This window comes from Miscanthus floridulus, chromosome 14 (genome assembly GCF_019320115.1).
Source record: "Miscanthus floridulus cultivar M001 chromosome 14, ASM1932011v1, whole genome shotgun sequence".
NCBI lineage: Eukaryota > Viridiplantae > Streptophyta > Magnoliopsida > Poales > Poaceae > Miscanthus > Miscanthus floridulus.
In genome coordinates, this window is record NC_089593.1 from 71,549,089 (window position 1) to 71,567,008 (window position 17,920).

At 36.4% G+C, this 17,920-nt stretch overlaps 1 protein-coding gene across 2 annotated transcripts; it reads left to right on the forward strand.

The window, feature by feature from the left end:
• The first annotated feature begins 683 nt into the window (after positions 1-683).
• Positions 684-15,673, forward strand: LOC136505938 (achilleol B synthase-like). Of its 2 annotated transcripts, none has more exons than XM_066501064.1 (11): positions 684-793; positions 1,465-1,587; positions 1,695-1,817; positions 4,499-4,597; positions 5,579-5,635; positions 11,442-11,488; positions 11,581-11,724; positions 11,812-11,989; positions 13,322-13,396; positions 13,716-13,799; positions 15,307-15,673. In XM_066501064.1, exons 1-11 carry the CDS (start codon positions 689-691, stop codon positions 15,421-15,423), a joined length of 1,152 nt encoding a protein of 383 aa, XP_066357161.1. In that variant the 5' UTR covers positions 684-688; the 3' UTR covers positions 15,424-15,673. The 2 variants fall into 2 exon arrangements, with proteins under 2 accessions (XP_066357161.1, XP_066357162.1); XM_066501065.1 differs by having other exon boundaries at positions 4,499-4,519.
• The last annotated feature ends 2,247 nt before the right edge of the window (positions 15,674-17,920 follow it).

Here is a 17,920-nt window from a genome sequence, read left to right on the forward strand (position 1 = left end):
ATATCACACTAACACAAAATCAAGTTGAAGGGATCATGACACCTAAGAGGGGTATGAATTTGGCAACATAAAACTAATGGCCTCAAAAACCTACTTATCAAAACCTATGCAAAATACTATCTAGATATGTACTAAAGTTTTGCTAAGTGTTGCTAAGAACACCAAGGGATGGCTGTAAATCCTCATCAATATCAGTAGATTCTTCATGACCACGAGCCAAATTACTTGCAAAGACTTTCGGGGCAGTTACCTCTAATGAAACTTCATGAAACTCTACTCCCTTTGTACTATAATATAATGCATTCAAAAAAATTTAAGACAAGTTGAGGGAATACTTAAATGACGAATGTATTCATGGATTGAACCCAATTATGGAGTTTCAACTCAAATTGGTTTCCTTTTTAACAAACTTTGCCAAATCTAAACATAGACACCATGTATCATGCATTATATTCCAGTACAATTTTTAAAAGTCATAATGCACTATATTTCAGGACAGAGAGAGTACTTAAGTGGTAGATTAGGAAGGGCATATTTTTCAGTGGCACATGCACAACTACTTCATTGTTCTCCACTATAATATGGTTTCTTTAAGAGCAATAGTCTATACCTTTCTCTGTATTTTTCTTTTCCATACCAAAACTGATGAAATCTAACATTCTACTTCATTTATGATTAGGCACTAAACATGATTTGTCGTTGGGCTGAAAACCCAAATTCAGATGCGCTCAAGCGACATATTCCAAGGATACATGATTATTTGTGGATTGCTGAAGATGGAATGAAAACCAAAGTATTGTATATTTTATTCCAACTATTCTTGTAGTTTCATGCATTTGCCCTAGATCCCCTTTCTCTCTACTTTTAGAACGGATAAATCGGATATTAAATAACTGGCATGTGATTGGACGTCTCATCATTAACTGTTCTAAGCTAATTAAATCCCATCTAAATACAACCTTATATGATAGGACAAACCTCATGTTCCTTTAATTATTATTTCATAATAACAATTTGGTATAGTCCTCTACAACAAAAGTGTTATCAAAGGTACATGCATTAAATTTCCATTTCACATTAAAGCATTCTTTCATATTTAGATTTTAAAACAACCACAAAAACAAGAAAATTACTGACTCAGACTTCTTTATTCTTACGAAAAAGTGTCTTAATGGTGGAGAGGTGGATTGTTGTAAATAGTTGTCCTTTCCTTTCTTTGATTGTATTGTTGATATTAAAAAAAATTGCAACAAAGTACTTCATATTGTGCATATACCATTTTACATGGGCCAATAGTTTTTAAGAGTAAATGGTCTTGGATGGCAGAAAAAATAATTTATTTAGATTGCTTAATAATTTCTTACTTTTTTCTCTAGATTTATTCCTCGTCGTGGAAGATGTTGTATTACTTGTATTCTGGAGTTCTTTAATAAAACTTTGATGTGCCATTCTGATATATTGTAGATATACAATGGCACCCATAACTGGGAGTTAGCACTTATAATCCAGGCCTTGTTATCAGCAGATGCTGCCAATGAATATGGTCCAACCATTGAGAGGGCTATGGCATACATAAAGAGAGCACAAGTCTGTTGCTTACCACATCTTCTCGGTTTATCCTACAAAATAACAATTAATTAGATACAAAATTATTTTTTTCTTCATGGATATTTATACTGTTCTTTAACAAACAGGTTACTACAAACCCTCCAGGGAACCCAAGTTATTGGTTCCGGCATAGATCAAAAGGATCATGGCCACTTTCAACTGTAGACAATGGCTGGGCTTCATCGGACACTAGTGCTGAAGCAACTAAGGTCAGCACAAGAAGCTTAATTATAGTTTAGTATTTTGTTTTGATATAGATATAGATAGATAGATAGATAGAGAGAGAGAGAGAGAGGGGGGGGGGGGGAGAGAAGTTAGGAGGGTTGCCAACCCGCGCCATTCAATTCTCCTGGTGGTACGTAGTTGTAACACAATGTGTCCAAAATCTGCTTATATGGCCCATCTCCGCAGTAGAACGGGCCTGCATACCGTAGCACATCTCTTACACTTTTGTCCTCGTTTTGCATAAGAAGGTTAATCCAAATGTGCTAAGTTTGGAATGACAAGGATTATAAGCTGGACCTCACCTTTCTGAACTTTCAAGGTGGTACTAAACCCACCAACTACAACTCCTCATGTGCCATGGGCCAACTTCACAACTACTACAAGCTTTTAACGGACAGCTTTGTTACATTCATCCCCTTTAAGGGTTGACGCCCTCGGCAGCTCACCACATACGTAGCAGATTTTCAGGACCACCTTTTATACACCCCTCGATGGGCACATGCATTAAGGGTTGATGCTCTGATAACATCTGTAACATCCTGTGTCTAAAATCTTCTTATATGGCCTAGCTCCGCATGTGGAACGGGTGCGTAGCACCTCTTTTGCACTTTCGTCCTCGCTTCGTGTAAAAGAGTTAACCTTTCGTCCTCGCTTCGTGTAAAAGAGTTAACCTGGATGTACTACATTTAGAATGACAGGGATTATAAGCTAGAATGATAAGGATTATAAGCTGGCCCTTACCCTCCTAAACTTTTAAGATGATACTAAATTCACTAACTATAGGTTCTCATGTGCCACATGGGCCATGCATGAGCTAACAACACAACTACTATAGGGTAGTAACAGACCGGGGTGTCGCTGTAGTGCTTCACGCCTCCTGCTTTGGGTACTAAGGACTGAAGCCAGTGTGGCAGTGACAGGGCCATCTTCATCTTGTTGCATTGTGTTGGTGGCCGACGAGTCGACGAAGGTCAACAGCCTTGTGCGATGCCATGGCGGCCCGATGCTTGCCGGATTGGCGTGTCGTTGCATGACAATCGTATGCGGGTACAAGACTAACATGTCCTCTTGTCATTTGTCAGCCTGTTAAAAAATATCCGTACTGTGCCAGAACGGCTGCTGGATTCACTGCCTCCATGGGCCTTTCTGGATTCCTAGTCTCACGTCCACCTCTTTGTTCGAGCTGGGCCGCGCAGGTACTCTGTCCGAAAAAAAGAATATAATTATAAGTTATGGTACCCGTTAAAGTGGTTCAGGTTTGATCAAGTTTCTAATGATAATATCTATATTTGTGGCTTTAAATCAATTTATTATAAAAATATATTTTAGAATTAATCTAATAATATTTATTTGATATCATAAATATTAATATTTTTTATCTATAATATAATTGATTAAAATTAAGATACTATGTATGACGTTACATTCATTCTGGGGATGGAGGGAGAACTGCTAAGGTCTTTGCTTTGTCCTCGTCCCATGTTGCTTGGTTGTGCGTGGCTGCTAATTTCTGCAGCCTTCCCTATGCATTGGAAGGCCCGATCGGTTGGAAGGCGTCGAACAAGTGGCAACATGACTGCCAGTTCCTGCAGACCATGAGGGTATAGCCATGAGGGTGGGCCAATATGTTTCTTCTCTTGTCCAAAGACGGCTTAGCGAGACCTATATATCTTGTCTTGGATCTCTCTCGTTCTGTTCGTGACAAGAGTAGTGGCGAACGAACGGCCAGGGTGTGCCCAGTTGTCATGCACCCTAGTTTGATGAAGACATACGTTGAGATCACAGACATTCAGCACTAATCGGGCAAGCAGAGATTTAGTGGTTTGGTGGTCAACAACTTGCGTTTTCAAGACTGCGCATGGCCATATGCCCGTCTCGACTGTTTGCCTGGACGTTTTTGCCTGGTTCGTATGAGCTCGGCCAGGGTAGGTAGAGGCTGGTCTAGTAGGTGCAGTTTGCTGCGTTTGGTAGACTAGACAGGGATCTTACTTGTTTGCCTGCGCAGCGGTATGTGGTCACCTTGGAGTAGGATGTGGTACCCAATTCTTTCCCTTCTCTTCTTGCAGACATTTGTACGAACAGGTTGAAGGCACACAGCCGTTCATGGCTGCAGCCATACCGCCGCCGTCCATGGCAACCACCTGCTCGTCCATGTCGTTGGCCGCGGCGCTCGTCTTCGCGCCTATGACCCCTGTGCGCCTATAAATATGTACGGCAGCCGATTGAGACAACCAGTTAATCAAAGACACAGTTACTACAACATTTTCCATTTGCAAAACCTAGTCTCAATTCAAATTTCTATCATCTCTCTGTCTCGACAATGACTTGAGAAGTTCTAAGTGGCATTGCCAACTTTAGAGCAACCCTTGGTGTGCGCTAACCTCGATGCGTTCCACCCGGCCAAAAGCGTCGCTAGATTTTTATGGTTCCGTCGGAAATTTGGGTGGACCGGTCTCTAGAACCAAGTGATCTTGTTTTTGCTGGCAGAGCCACGAGTTCATCTTTTTATGATCTACATGTTCTAGTGTTTTGTTTTGTGGTTATCCTTTGAGGGAACACTAAAACAAAAACATAAAGCAAACGAAACATAGAACGAAATTCACAGTTTATATACACCACCATATATATACATGACTTGACAAATTTGTTTCTTTTCTTGAAATAGGCAATGCTGTTGCTCTCCAAGGTATATCCCAAACTCGTTGAAAATTCAAACGGAGATGGATGGATGTTTAATGCTGTTGATTGCCTACTTTCATTTATGGTATGATTCTATAAAGCATTTATTTAGACTGAAATATTTATTTGTCAAGATCGTACAAAAAAAATACTGATCGAGTCTTGCATCAACCCCATGGTAAGTGAACACATTAGAATATTTTTTTATTGGTAATCGATATTTGTTAAGGATATGAATGTTGATGCATAACCAAATCTTCTATCCATATTATTTATGCCGTGCTAACTGTAAGGATACGTTAGCAAAGGAATATGAAAACAGATAAATATTTTTTATCTACCAGGGTGAACTGTTAGACATGCATAAGTCATATCCCCATTTGAAACAAAATATCTACCATTCTCATGGGCATCAAAATTTTCTCCTCTATCACAACTTTGTTTAAGTTTATTTAACAAATCACAATCATATTGTTATCATGAAATGCCCTTAGAGTCATGAGAATGTTGTTTCCAACAAATCAGTACTTTCCGTGAATATGTACCTACCTATAATTTGATTCGCAATACTTATTTTGTCAGTGGGATAATGAAAGAAAAAGAATGTCATCCTCGGTTTGAACTAATTCAAACTTTTGCAAGTTTGACTGAATTTATAGCAAATAATATCAAGATCTGTATCTCCAAAGAGGTTTCTCGTGAAAATATATTTGATTATCCATCTATAATACTCATTATGCATCATAAATATTACTAATTTTTTTTTATAAATAATTGGTCATAGTTGCGATGGATTGACTCCTCGAAAACCAAGAATGACATTCTTTTTGGGAGCATATTATTACTAAAAATTCTTTATAAAATGTAGCTTTCATTTATTGCCTATTTTCATTTATAGTTGGACTTTATGCACATCAATCTATGGTTAGTTTGACTTCTCTATTAACACAATTTATATTCAGCTTATTTTGTGGATGAGACTTTAGGATTTAATACAATTACATTAGTAGTTTTATTTATTCGAATGCAATATTTCACTAATAAAAGGCTCTGTTTTCATCTACAGAACAAAGATGGTTCAGTTTGTACATTTGAATGCCAAAGAACTTATTCTTGGCTAGAGGTGAGTATGTTTTGCGAAGTTGCATGCTGTTGAAAAAACAAAAATAGGACTTTGTAAGAATGTTTACATCTATGTGCAATAATGAAAATCAGTAGCATATCATCTTCTAAAATGTCTCCAAGTGAGAACATGGAGTTTATGAACAACTTGATTTGCTTATTGTTTTGGAAAGAAAAGTAGCACATAACCTCTTCAAAAACAAGATAAAAATATTCGATAGTTATTTTGCAATATTGGACTCGACCGGTTGGGAAAATCAACATAATGTTTTATCTCTAGAGCTCATGAATACACATTTTGATGCAAAAAAAACTTGGTAAGCAAACACCTGTAGGTCGGATCAAGCAGTTTATGAGCATCTGATAAATAATCCAAACTACCCAACAATATTGTTCATAAAAGTTGTCATTGCATTTTGATAGAGGTCTGGTCATGCCACTACTACAAAAAGCATATGTAGCAATGCCTCCTTTTTTCTTAGGGGCGGCTCAGTTTAAAACCGCCCCTACAAATGGTTCCCAAAACGAGCCACCCCTACAAATGCATTTGTAGGGGTTGCTAATATTTTGAGCCGCCCTTAGAAATGGCCCGCACCGAATAGTAAAAATTATGTATTGAAATTTGAATTTTTCAAATATCCTCAGATGGAGAAATGCCGAAACAAAAGTTATAGATCTCAAAAAGTTATACAACTTTGTAGTTGATAACTTTTTCATTTGAACTCATCTTGTCAAGGAAAACTACGTTTGAATTTCTCAGATTTGAATTTGAATTTTTTAAACGACCTCAGATGGAGAAACAACCAAAACAAGAGTTGTAGATCTCGAATAGTTATACAATTTTATAGTTGATAACTTTTTCATTTGAAATCATCTACCTAAGGAAAACTACTTTTGAGTTTTCTAAATTTAAAATTTGAATTTCAAACGACTTCGGATGGACAAACAAGGAAGTAGTAGTTCTCGAAAAGTTATACAACTTTGTAGTTGATAAGGTTTTCATTTGAAAGCATCTAGCTAAGGATAATTATGTCTAAATTTCCTACATTTAAAATTTGTATTTTTCGAATGACATCGGATGGAGAAACGACCAAAACCAAAGTTGTAGATCCCAAAAAGGTATACAACTTTGTAGTTGATAATATTTTCATTTAAATTTGTTTAGAGTCTCAAACACTCATTTTGAATTCGGTTGAGTATAATATGAGGAGAAAGAATATCTGGTATAGACACAAGTGAGTGTGAGGTGCAGTGGTTAGAGGAGTAATGTGCGGTGCAGTTGCCAATAAAAATCATGCAAGGCGCGGGAGTGTGGCTGCCCGGTGTGGTCTTGATTTTTTTAAATAGATTTGTAAGGGTGGCTCATTTTTCAGCCACCCCTACAAACCAATTTGTAAGGGTGGCTGGCCAACCACCACCGATGGTGGGTAGGGGCGGTTAGCCTAGCCGCCCCTACAAACCATCTAGAACTGCCCCTGCAGTGCCTCCCTGGCGTAGTGTGCCATTCTAGATTATGTCTTATTAAAACCAAGATTACATAAAAAATACTTCCTCCAATAATTGTAAACATAAGTCCATTTAGGTTTATCTTAAGTTAAACTCTTTTAGAACTGACTATAGATATTTAAAATTTTACATAGATTAACATACATATGATTGGTAGTAAATTCATTAAGAAAAATACTTTCATTAATATGCATCTCTATTCTATCATATTTTTATATATATATTCTTAATCAAAGTTTGAAATTTTGAGTTAGGAGATACCTAGATGGAATTATATTTGTGAATGTAGGAAACAATAGGAAGGTTGATTATGATATTCTTGTTACCTTCCTAAATTTCAAATTTACGAAGATCAATTTTACAATGCTAGCAAAGTTGTCATCCCAACTTAAAGGTGCATTCATAAACAAAAAGAAAATGATCATTGATTGAGATAAATATTTTGTAACTAGTGAAATGTCTCTGTATTTCTATTGGCAAACAAAATCATTTGTATTAGTCAAAATTGTTCGGATCACAATTTTACATCTAATTGTGAAATGTCGATAACTTTTGCAATAAGTAATTTAGCAATTATTTGTTCTTCTATCTGAACAATACTAAATTACATTTATTTTGCTTAGTAAGTGATTTCAAATTGAGAATGAACGGGCCATCAATCAAAAGTAGCAGTGAAGGGCCTGAGTCAAGGAAATTTGTGTAACATTTATATGTGTTAGCATTGGACTCAAAGGATACATTATTTTTCAACATTTTGTTGACACATAAATGTGACAAACACTGAGAACTGAACGTGCATCTGCAATGGCGAATTTTGTGTCCTTTCTTTAGAAACTAGATGGTTCTAGTTTTAGGAAACCCGATGGTCTAGTATTCTTGGTTTAGCTGAGGATGGGTGTATCATTATTTTATTGCAAAGAACAACGAGTTATATAGAAAACAAGCAAATGATACCTACCATACTTACATAATATATGAAAGCCTAATTCCCCAAGTAAACTAGCAAAGACCATTCACTACCAAAATGGTGAAGTTCTCCTAGTGTTTTTAAGTAGTAGTAAAACACTACCACTAGTCATAGCATATGGTAATCCTCACTAGGAGGCATTTGGTAGAGAAAGTTTATACTAAATGTTGAATACTAAAACACTAGGAGAACACCACATCACTAGGAGAAGTTTTAAATTCTGGTTGTGATTAAAGCTCTCGCCCGGGAGGCTAGACACAAAGCAACATATGTGCACCATCTATGGTAATTTATGATTACGAAAACTGTTTGAACAAATGTTTTCGGTTGCGGGACTACTCAACTTGAGAGATCAAACTAACTTGGGTTTTACAGTTGAGGGATACACCCAAACCAACGATTTAATGGTTGAGGGAGAGAACGAACCTGGGTTTTAGTGTTTAGGTTATGAGTTTTAGAGTTAGGGTTTGCAGTTTAGGGATTAGGGTTTAGCAAGGTTGTGATTTTTGGGCTGGGAGTTTGGAGTTTTTGTTTGGTGTCTTCATAATAACTAATTTACTATCGCAACTTATTGGTACTAAAACACTTTTTAGTTTATGATAATTTGGGTTATGAAATTCCTTTGATTTATTGTTGCAACTTATGCTACAAAAAATAATCAATATAGATTATTCCAAATAGCATTTAATGTTACTTGTCAACTTTAAACTACACACGTGGACCTAGCCGTGCACATTGTAATGAATAGATTAATATTTCTTTATAATAACAAATTTACAAATGCATCATGAGTGATTAAACTTGTTTGTATTTATACTATTACTACTAGTAGAAAATGGTATATTACTCCTGAACTCCACCATATGCACATGCACCTACCCTTGCACGTTGCGTTGAAATACCATTACATCTTCACAGAAAAATTTACTAGCAAACTTTTCCAAAAAAATCCTTTAAATTTATAATATTGTTCCTTATAATATGTGATATTACTTAAGTGCTCCTTAAATCCAGCCCATACACATGCACCTTGCCTTGTACATCATAAATTAATCACAATAATTAATGTACTACTATAACATCTGCTTCTAAAACACCTTTTAATTTATAATATTTTCCATGTAGTATGTGATACTGCACCTTAACTCTAACTTTTCATATGCACCCTGCCTTGCACATTCCACCAAAAATACTATTACTACTCGGTTAAGGGTTTTAGGATTTTGGTCTAGGGTTTTGGGTTCAAGTTCATAGTTTTGCATGTTGGGTTTAGGGTTTAAAGTCTTGTATTTAAATTGTGCGGTTTCACGGTTTAGAGTTTATGGTTTACGGTGGTGTTTTGGAATTAGTGTTTAGAGTTTATTCAGGGTTCTAAGTATGGTATTGGAGTCTAGTGTGGTAATGTTTTGTGGTTTCAAGTTTGGTATTTGGGTTCTATGGTTTATTGTTTAGAGTTTAGGTGGCACATATCGCAGTAGTAAATATTTTCAACATAAAATATTGGTGGCATGTAGCTATGTGAATTATAGATAATATAGTAGAGAAAATTAGTTATTATAATGCCAATAGTAAAATTTTAAATGACAAGAGTAATTTTAAAAGTGTAAATGACCAAAACCAATGAAAATTGCATATATAAGTGAGTTGCAACATCACTACCTTAAACACAATTATCTATTAGTTCAAAATATTAAATTTTTATCAACTAACTGTAAGAAAATAAACTATAACGACTAAGCCATCTTATGATTACTACTACCTCTATCACCCAAGATTCTTTGGAACACATACTACTCTAATTATTTTCCAACATAGTGATAAATTCCAATTTTTAAGAATCTACAACTACTATTCATATTTCAGTTAAATTTCTCCAACATTTCTCCTCAAACATATTATTTTCATTCAAATAAAACATCATCAAATTATGAGAAAAATATTTCTAGAGAACAGAACTCTATACAACTGAACTCCCTTATTTATTTGCTTTGCACATAATATAATTCATTTCTCTTCTAATCATGGAATATTCCTTTTTCATTACATTAAAAACTCTAGAAAGTATTATTTTCCATCATATTTTTTTTGCCAGACACATGGCCATGACAGTATTAGGAATTTTCAACAAATGACAATGAACAAATCACACATCTAATCTTTAAATGGATCATGGAATTTACTACCATAAATCTCTTGCACACCTGATTGTCATTTAGCTTTGCAACAATATTAAATGATTCAACATTACTAGAATCTTCCTTATTGACACCACTCACATTTCCATGCCACCATGTATCTTGAAACAACTAATGAAATAATGGGTGCAAGTTTGACCTAGCTTCCTTTGCCTTGGAATCTCATTTTAAGGTTCCATGCATACATTTCTCCCTGAAGTCTTTCCCATGCTATCCTGCATTCATGCATGCCATAATTGAGCCCTCGAATTCCTCGTTGATTGCTTGCACACATGTCCCACTTTGGAGTGATCCAAACTTAGGTGCTGAACTTGCTCAAACTATAATAAGTTACTCAAACGTAATCAGTTACAAATGCACACCTCTAGCAAACTCAAAGTTACTACTCCAAAATCAAAGATTATGGTTGTCTATAACATAGCTTCATTGTTAAAAACACTAGATAAAAATCATGGGTTGAGATGAAAAAATTGTCAGGATGAATCCAATCCAACGATAAATTGTTTTGAGGCACAATGTGATCAAATTTCACTGCTTGGAGATTCAAATGCCATAAGATTTCTTGTGTTAAGGAAAGAAGAAGGGTTGCCACCAGAATTTAATACTTGGCGATACAAACCAGTGGATTTACTCCATATGTGATGATTTACAGCTGCCCATATAGGTTTATACAGTTGTAGAGGTTAATTTTTACGGTTGTGAGATGAGCGACTTTATGGATGGCGATGCCGAGGTGGTATATAGCTATATATGAACATAGTTATATGAATATAGGCCACTGGTGAATTCAGAAGTTAATTGGGACATCATGAAAAGGTGAAACATATATTCAGACTAGGGGTAATATTAATGGATCACAATTTTACTAGGTCAATGGGTATTGTTGCTTAGCAAAAAAATTATTTTGTTACTCTATCACCTTATTTTACGGAGTCCATATATAGCACAAGTTATCAATAAAACCACAACGTATAGCATTGTTAATAAATATTCAAAATTATCACGATGTTAGCCACTAATAACGATATTGAAAATAACAAAGAAAAAAAATACTTTTTTAGGAAACAGGAATGAGTACTTTATATATTCTGATAATATAGCTCCATGTAGACTGACATTTGTTTCATTTGGCATCCTAGATTCTGAATCCTTTGGAGAGTTTTCGAAATATTGTCGCCGATTACCCGTAAGAACAATGATGACTCTTCTAAATATGAATCTCATGTTGCCATTTCAATTTGTTTTGAAAACTATATCACTCAATTCATCCATTGGCAGAACGGTTGAATGCACATCCTCAGTGTTGCAGTCTTTGATATTATTTGGGGATTTTAATTCAGAGTACCGCAGCAATGAAATAAAAGAAAATGTTAACAAAGCTGCCGTATTTATTGAGAGCAATCAAAACAAGGATGGATCCTGGTTTGTATGAAAGCATCTTCTATTTTGTATGAATTATCTTTTTTTGCTCTATGTCTAATAATGACTAAATAAACAATTACCTGCAAGGTACGGCACTTGGGGAATATGTTTTGTCTATGGGACCCTCTATGCGATAAAAGGCTTAGTTGCTGCTGGAAGAAATTATGAGAACAATATTTGCATTAGGAAAGCATGTAATTTTTTGCTCTCAATACAACTCAAAACTGGTGGCTGGGCAGAGAGCTATCATTCCTGTGAAAGACAGGTGAAGAACAATATTTCATTTTACATAGATCATGTCATCAGTTACTTAGCAACAGCCATGAACTCATATGTATAGAGAGCACCCTATCAAAGAAAGAGCCTAAGACATATGCGTGTCTATTCACAAAGTTTTGGTTTCAATTTGCATAGACATATTCATTTCGTTACTACAAATTACAAAAAGATGAGTACTCAATTGTCATTAGGTCTGTTTGGAGACGTGTCACACACACACACACACCGCATGGGAAAGGTCCAACTAAGAATGGGTGGGCCGAGCCTGCTGAGGAAGAGACTCAAACTGGACGAGGTACATGGACTACTTCGAAGACAAGATATCGACTAGATAGCCTTGGGAGCCAAGAAAATTGTATTGGTCCACTCAACCCGATAGGATTTTCCTTAACAAACTAGGAAACCATATGTTGTTGACGGAGAACAACTTAAATACAAACCATTTTAACTGAATTAACTAAAAACAAACAGTAAAATAGGAAGCAATGAGATGAGAATCTGTGCGAAACCAGCCTTCTGTCGTTTCGCACGCGTATGTAGAAACGGTGAAACTTTTTGGTTATAAATCACTTGCTGGAAAGACCATTTGGAAGTGATTAAGCTGATTCTCACCAGAAACTAAAACGTTTCTTCTATCCAAACGCACCCTAAATATGTTTCGTGTTTTACCCCTCTAATTCCTTGCACACAAAAAATTGATCTACTTGTCGGACAGAAAATCCTATCACACGCGCACGCACACACACACAGAGACACACACACACACAAGCCAGCCACAATAAATTATTCTATAGCCACTTTGAGTTACCATAAAAGACTGTACTAAGTAACAAGATTACTATAACTCCTCCTAAATGATTTACTATAATATATGCTAAATATCACCATGAGTTATAGTAACACATGTATTGTAAATATGTAGTCACATTATCGTAAAACTAGTCCTCCCCCCGTTCCAATTTATAAGTCGCTTTGACATTTTTTATACACCCATTTTGCTATGCATCTAGATATAATAATATGTCTAGATACATAGCTAAATTGACGAACCAAAAAAGTCAAAGCGACTTATAATTTGAAACGAAGAGAGTACAAACATTATCGTAAATTGAGGTGGCCATAGAATAAGTTATTCTATGGCCAGCAATAGATTAGCCTGAAAGAGTTCTAAGTGCAACCATCGAAGGCATTGAACTAAGTTACCTAGCATTTTCAAAGTTTGTTAACTCATTTACATGGTTTTTTCAAAATACTATCAATTTCCTTATAGCTAGTAGTGATCCTAATCCTAGAAAACACTTGTTTTGATGATGCGCAGGTCTATGTAGAGGGTCTTAGCACTCATGCTGTACAGACTGCTTGGGCGATGCTAGCTTTGATTTATGCTGGACAGGTTTTATTTCTTGATCACATATATGTCATTTAGTGCATAGGACTACTCCCTTGTTACAAAAACAATGCAATGTATTTATATGTAATCAATCATCACAACATTTACGAATTTGCAAATACCTCGATGTGTTAGGTTCATCTCCTCAAAAATATTTTCGTAATGATATTGGTTTACTAGATTCATCAAATAAAAATATGTTTGTGTTTTATATCATCTTGGTATCCAAAGCATCACTGTCGACTACTAGTTGGAGTACCATTAATTATTTATAAATACATGTTGATTGCATCCACCTTTCTATTCTAATTTGTACAATTAGATGGAAAGGGACCCAACGCCATTACATCGAGCAGCAAAAGTATTGATTAATATGCAACTGGAGACAGGAGACTATCCTCAACAAGTGAGTTTTCCAAACATTGTTACGATGCAAAAGAAAAAATGTACTCTCTCTCATCATGAATATAAGTCTGTTTTAGTTTTTCCTAAGGTCAAAGTTTTCTAACTTTGACCAGCAATGCATAAAAGTTTGTATGATCATGATTGCAGAAATATTGCGCTACAAAAATCATGTAATTTCACAATGTATAATGCTTTTCATTTAATGTTATTTATTTTTGTAGACATACTAGATGGACTTATATTTATGATCATCGGTAGTATGAGCAATCTATTTGTTATGTCTGAGCCCAACTATGTGCCCCCTTGATTTTGAGAGAACTCTACTTAGGACCTGTTTGGCAGGGCTCCAGCTTTGAAAACACAGCTCCAGAGCAGGTGCTCCACCATGGAGCAGCTCTACGGTGGAGCTGAGCTCCCACCAAACCGTCTGATAGAGCTCCAACTTTGAGATGGATTCATTTGTAATTTTTGAAACACAAATAGGGCCTAAAATAAAAAAGCATCTCCTTCTCCCTCTAGCATGCGGCAGACCGAGGGAGGCGCCGTGCCCGAGGACGCCGGGGCCAGCGCGGCATGGGGAGGGGCGCGGCCAGGCCCGAGGCTGCCACGGCCGTCGCGAGGGCATGCAGCCATGCCTGAGGCCGGCGCGACCGGTGTGAGCTCAGCGCTCGAGCGTGAGGCGGGGTGGGACCGGGGTCGAGATGTAGGGTGCAAGGCGAGGCGGGGCTGGGTCGCCACAGCCAGCGCTACCGGCGGCATGGCTAGCGCGGCCGGCGGTGGCCATGTTTGCCTGAGCGAGCACGCGCTGAGGGCGCAGGGACGGGGCCAGCGAGCGAGGTGTCGGAGGAAAAATAAAAGAAAGAAGCATGGAATGTTTATTTTCCACTAATTAGTGGCAGTGGTAGGTAATTTCCACCAACTTCACAAAATTAGAGTTTTAAGAGCACCCCTTGAGGTGCTCCATGGATTTGGTGGATCTGGGATCTAGATCCATGTTTTTGGCAGATCTGGAGTTCGTGGAGCTGGGGCGATTGGCTGAAAAAAATGGGAGAGAGCTGTTTTTTAGGATCTGGAGCTGCGTGGAGCTCTGCCAAACACCCCCTTACTGATTCCCTATGGCCTAGACAAGGGGGTGTTTACTCTTATTTTGGTGATCCTATGCAGAAGCTAGGTATTTTCATGTTTATTATTCAATTATTCTACTATCACATTCCTAGGTAATGGCCTCTTAGATAGCTGTATTGGTTAAGTTTCAATGATGGGTGCCTTTGAGATTTCAATCAATTGCATTGTGTGTTCTGCATATATATAGTAGACAGGTCATATATATACTATTATATGTTTAGCTAGTTAGTTCCTACATTGCATGTTCATAGTTTTATTTTGTGCCTATAACTTATTGGAGATATCTCACCCTAGAATTATTACCTTGTAAGAGAAAAAAGTGTCGCCATTACATTTCCCATAACCTACCATCACTGACCATTTCTTTTGCATTTTGATTATAGGAACATGTTGGCAACACCAACTCCTCTGTTTACTTCAACTACCCCAACTACCGTATTTTGTTCCCTGTTTGGGCTCTTGGAGAGTATCACCGCAAAGTACTTGCCAAGAGTAATTGAAGGGACCCCATGCAATGCAAAAATATCATATGTAGTATTATGTCACATATTAAAGGAAAATTATATTGGAATCAATAAAACCACTTGTATTTTCTATCATGAAATGTAATTGGGTAGCCACATACAAGATTGCAGTGGGCCATGTAATCATGTATAAGTATTGATTATGATGTATGCATACTATTCTGAACACCCTGATCACAAATAAGTAAATTCGATTTGTGTACAATCAAATTATCTAGACTTTGTAATTTCAGAACAACATATATTTTATATACTTCATAAACATGGTGCCACATGCATGTAATACTTTGGCCCATTAGTGTCCTGGATTCGGGTCGTTATTATGGAAAAGTGTAAATATGCAGTAAATCCTAATAATCTATTAATTGCTTCATGGTTTCTGTTCCATGTAGAATAAATTGATAGCCTTAAGACAGAGATTATATTATTAAGCACTGCATCCTTCATAAAAGCAGCAGGAAAAATGTTGTAACAACAACAACTGCAGGACTACTAAACAGTTGGTGCTTCCAGTCTATAACTCTATATTGATTTCAGATTTTGGTCTCGTGCAACTCTTTGTCATGATTTGTATAGAGCAAACTCTGCTTCTAGCTTTCTTTTTCCAAGAACCGGCAATCACACATTAGTAGAGAGTTCATTTTTACGTGGCATCATAACCACACTACCTCTTTCTTTGTCAAACACTCAACCTATAAGTTCAAATTTGCATACAAATTACAAATCAAAGGCGACATCACCAGAATATTATCTCTTTCAATAAAGTATAATCTAGTAGATAAGCCATAAATATTGGCCATAAGCTGGATGTCATGGGAAAGTTTTAGGTTTAAAATGTTTTATGAACCCCACAACTGCCTACCATAACCATATGCCGTGATATTAGGTTAGGGCATGTTTGTTCTAGCTTTTTGTTGGCTTCTTCCAACCAGAAGCAAGAAACTGAAACAAACATCCTAGCTGTTTGAGCTAGATTTTGAAAACTTGTAAATCTAGCTTCTGAGGAAACATACTAAAAGCTAAAAACCACACTAAGAGGAACTTTTTTGGCTTTTGGGTGTGCTGAGAAGCTTTAAAAAATATTATAAAATTCAATAGCAAAAAGCTAGCAGCCAAAATCCCAAAGTTCGAAAGCCAGCTTCTAAGCCAAAAGCCCAAAAACTGTAGCTCAAACAAAAAGACCCTTAAGGTGCTAGCGGACTTTGCATGAGTAGGATAGCGGGCCAAACCCCATGGTAAAAGGGGTGACGGGTGCCTAGTTAAGTTAGGGTGGACTTGATTTTATAGAGGGTGTTCAATTGGCTAGCTAATGATGTCACTTGTGCTTTGTTTTCTTGTCCTTTCTCTATAATTTCTACTAGTATCTCATATGATTAAGAATTGGGTCTTTTTGCTATATCTCCATCTCTTTTGTTCTTTTTATTATTGCCTACTAAACATTTAGTTCATCCCCAAATTATGCCATACAAATACCGAGTTAATTGTAAGAGTTTTGCTCCAGTAGACCTCCTAAAAAAGTTTGCACGAATCCCATTTGGATCCATTCATTTTGGAGGAATTGGAATCTACTTAATGGACTAGGCTATTTGGCTTGGAATTTGACATTCTACAACTTTCCAAAGTTCACATATAAGTCTGTCTCAAATTCATAGGGTGGGAGATGGAAGTTGATTCTGTAGATCACCAACGCTATGTTTCTACTCTGCAAATTATAGCACGTTGTTTGGCTCACTCCCCTACAACAGAAATACAACACATAAATATCTCCCTTGTATGGCCAATACTAGTATACAAATATATTCCACATACAACCATATTAACTTAATTAATTTGTACCTAAATTAATTGTTGGCCGCATGAGAATGATGGAATTAGCAAGAGATTGGAATATCCATATTGTGCTTTATTTTGGCTCAAACGTCTACTATTAGCATTGAGTATCTTGATACCATTTACATGATAGTTGAATGTAACTCATTTTACACTACAGTTGAATGTAACTGATTAACAAATAGTATGATCCATAGTTGAATGTAACTGATTAACAAATAGTATGATCCATAGTTGAATGTAACTGATTAACAAGTATTTTTGGCACTACCTTGTGTTTTAGTACAATATTTTTTTTTGCGACTTGTGTTTTACTACAATATATATGTGAAGTCTGCATACAGAAGCTTAGACTGGTAGAAATGACCCATTGTTTTGTAAGGTATACACATGCATTTTTGTCATATCTTGCAACGCACGAGCATTCACCTATCGAATGAATTAAAGGTGTTCATATAGGTGATGATTTGGCATCAATGGCTATAAATGGTTGTATGCAGAATCAGAAATCAGTAAGTGGTAACAGTACAACACACATTTAAACTCAAACTATTGTGGCATTACTTTTTCCAATGCAAGTTGCAACACGTTTAAACATGAATTATTGTGATATTGTTTTTTTTGTTGCAACGCACGGGCATGA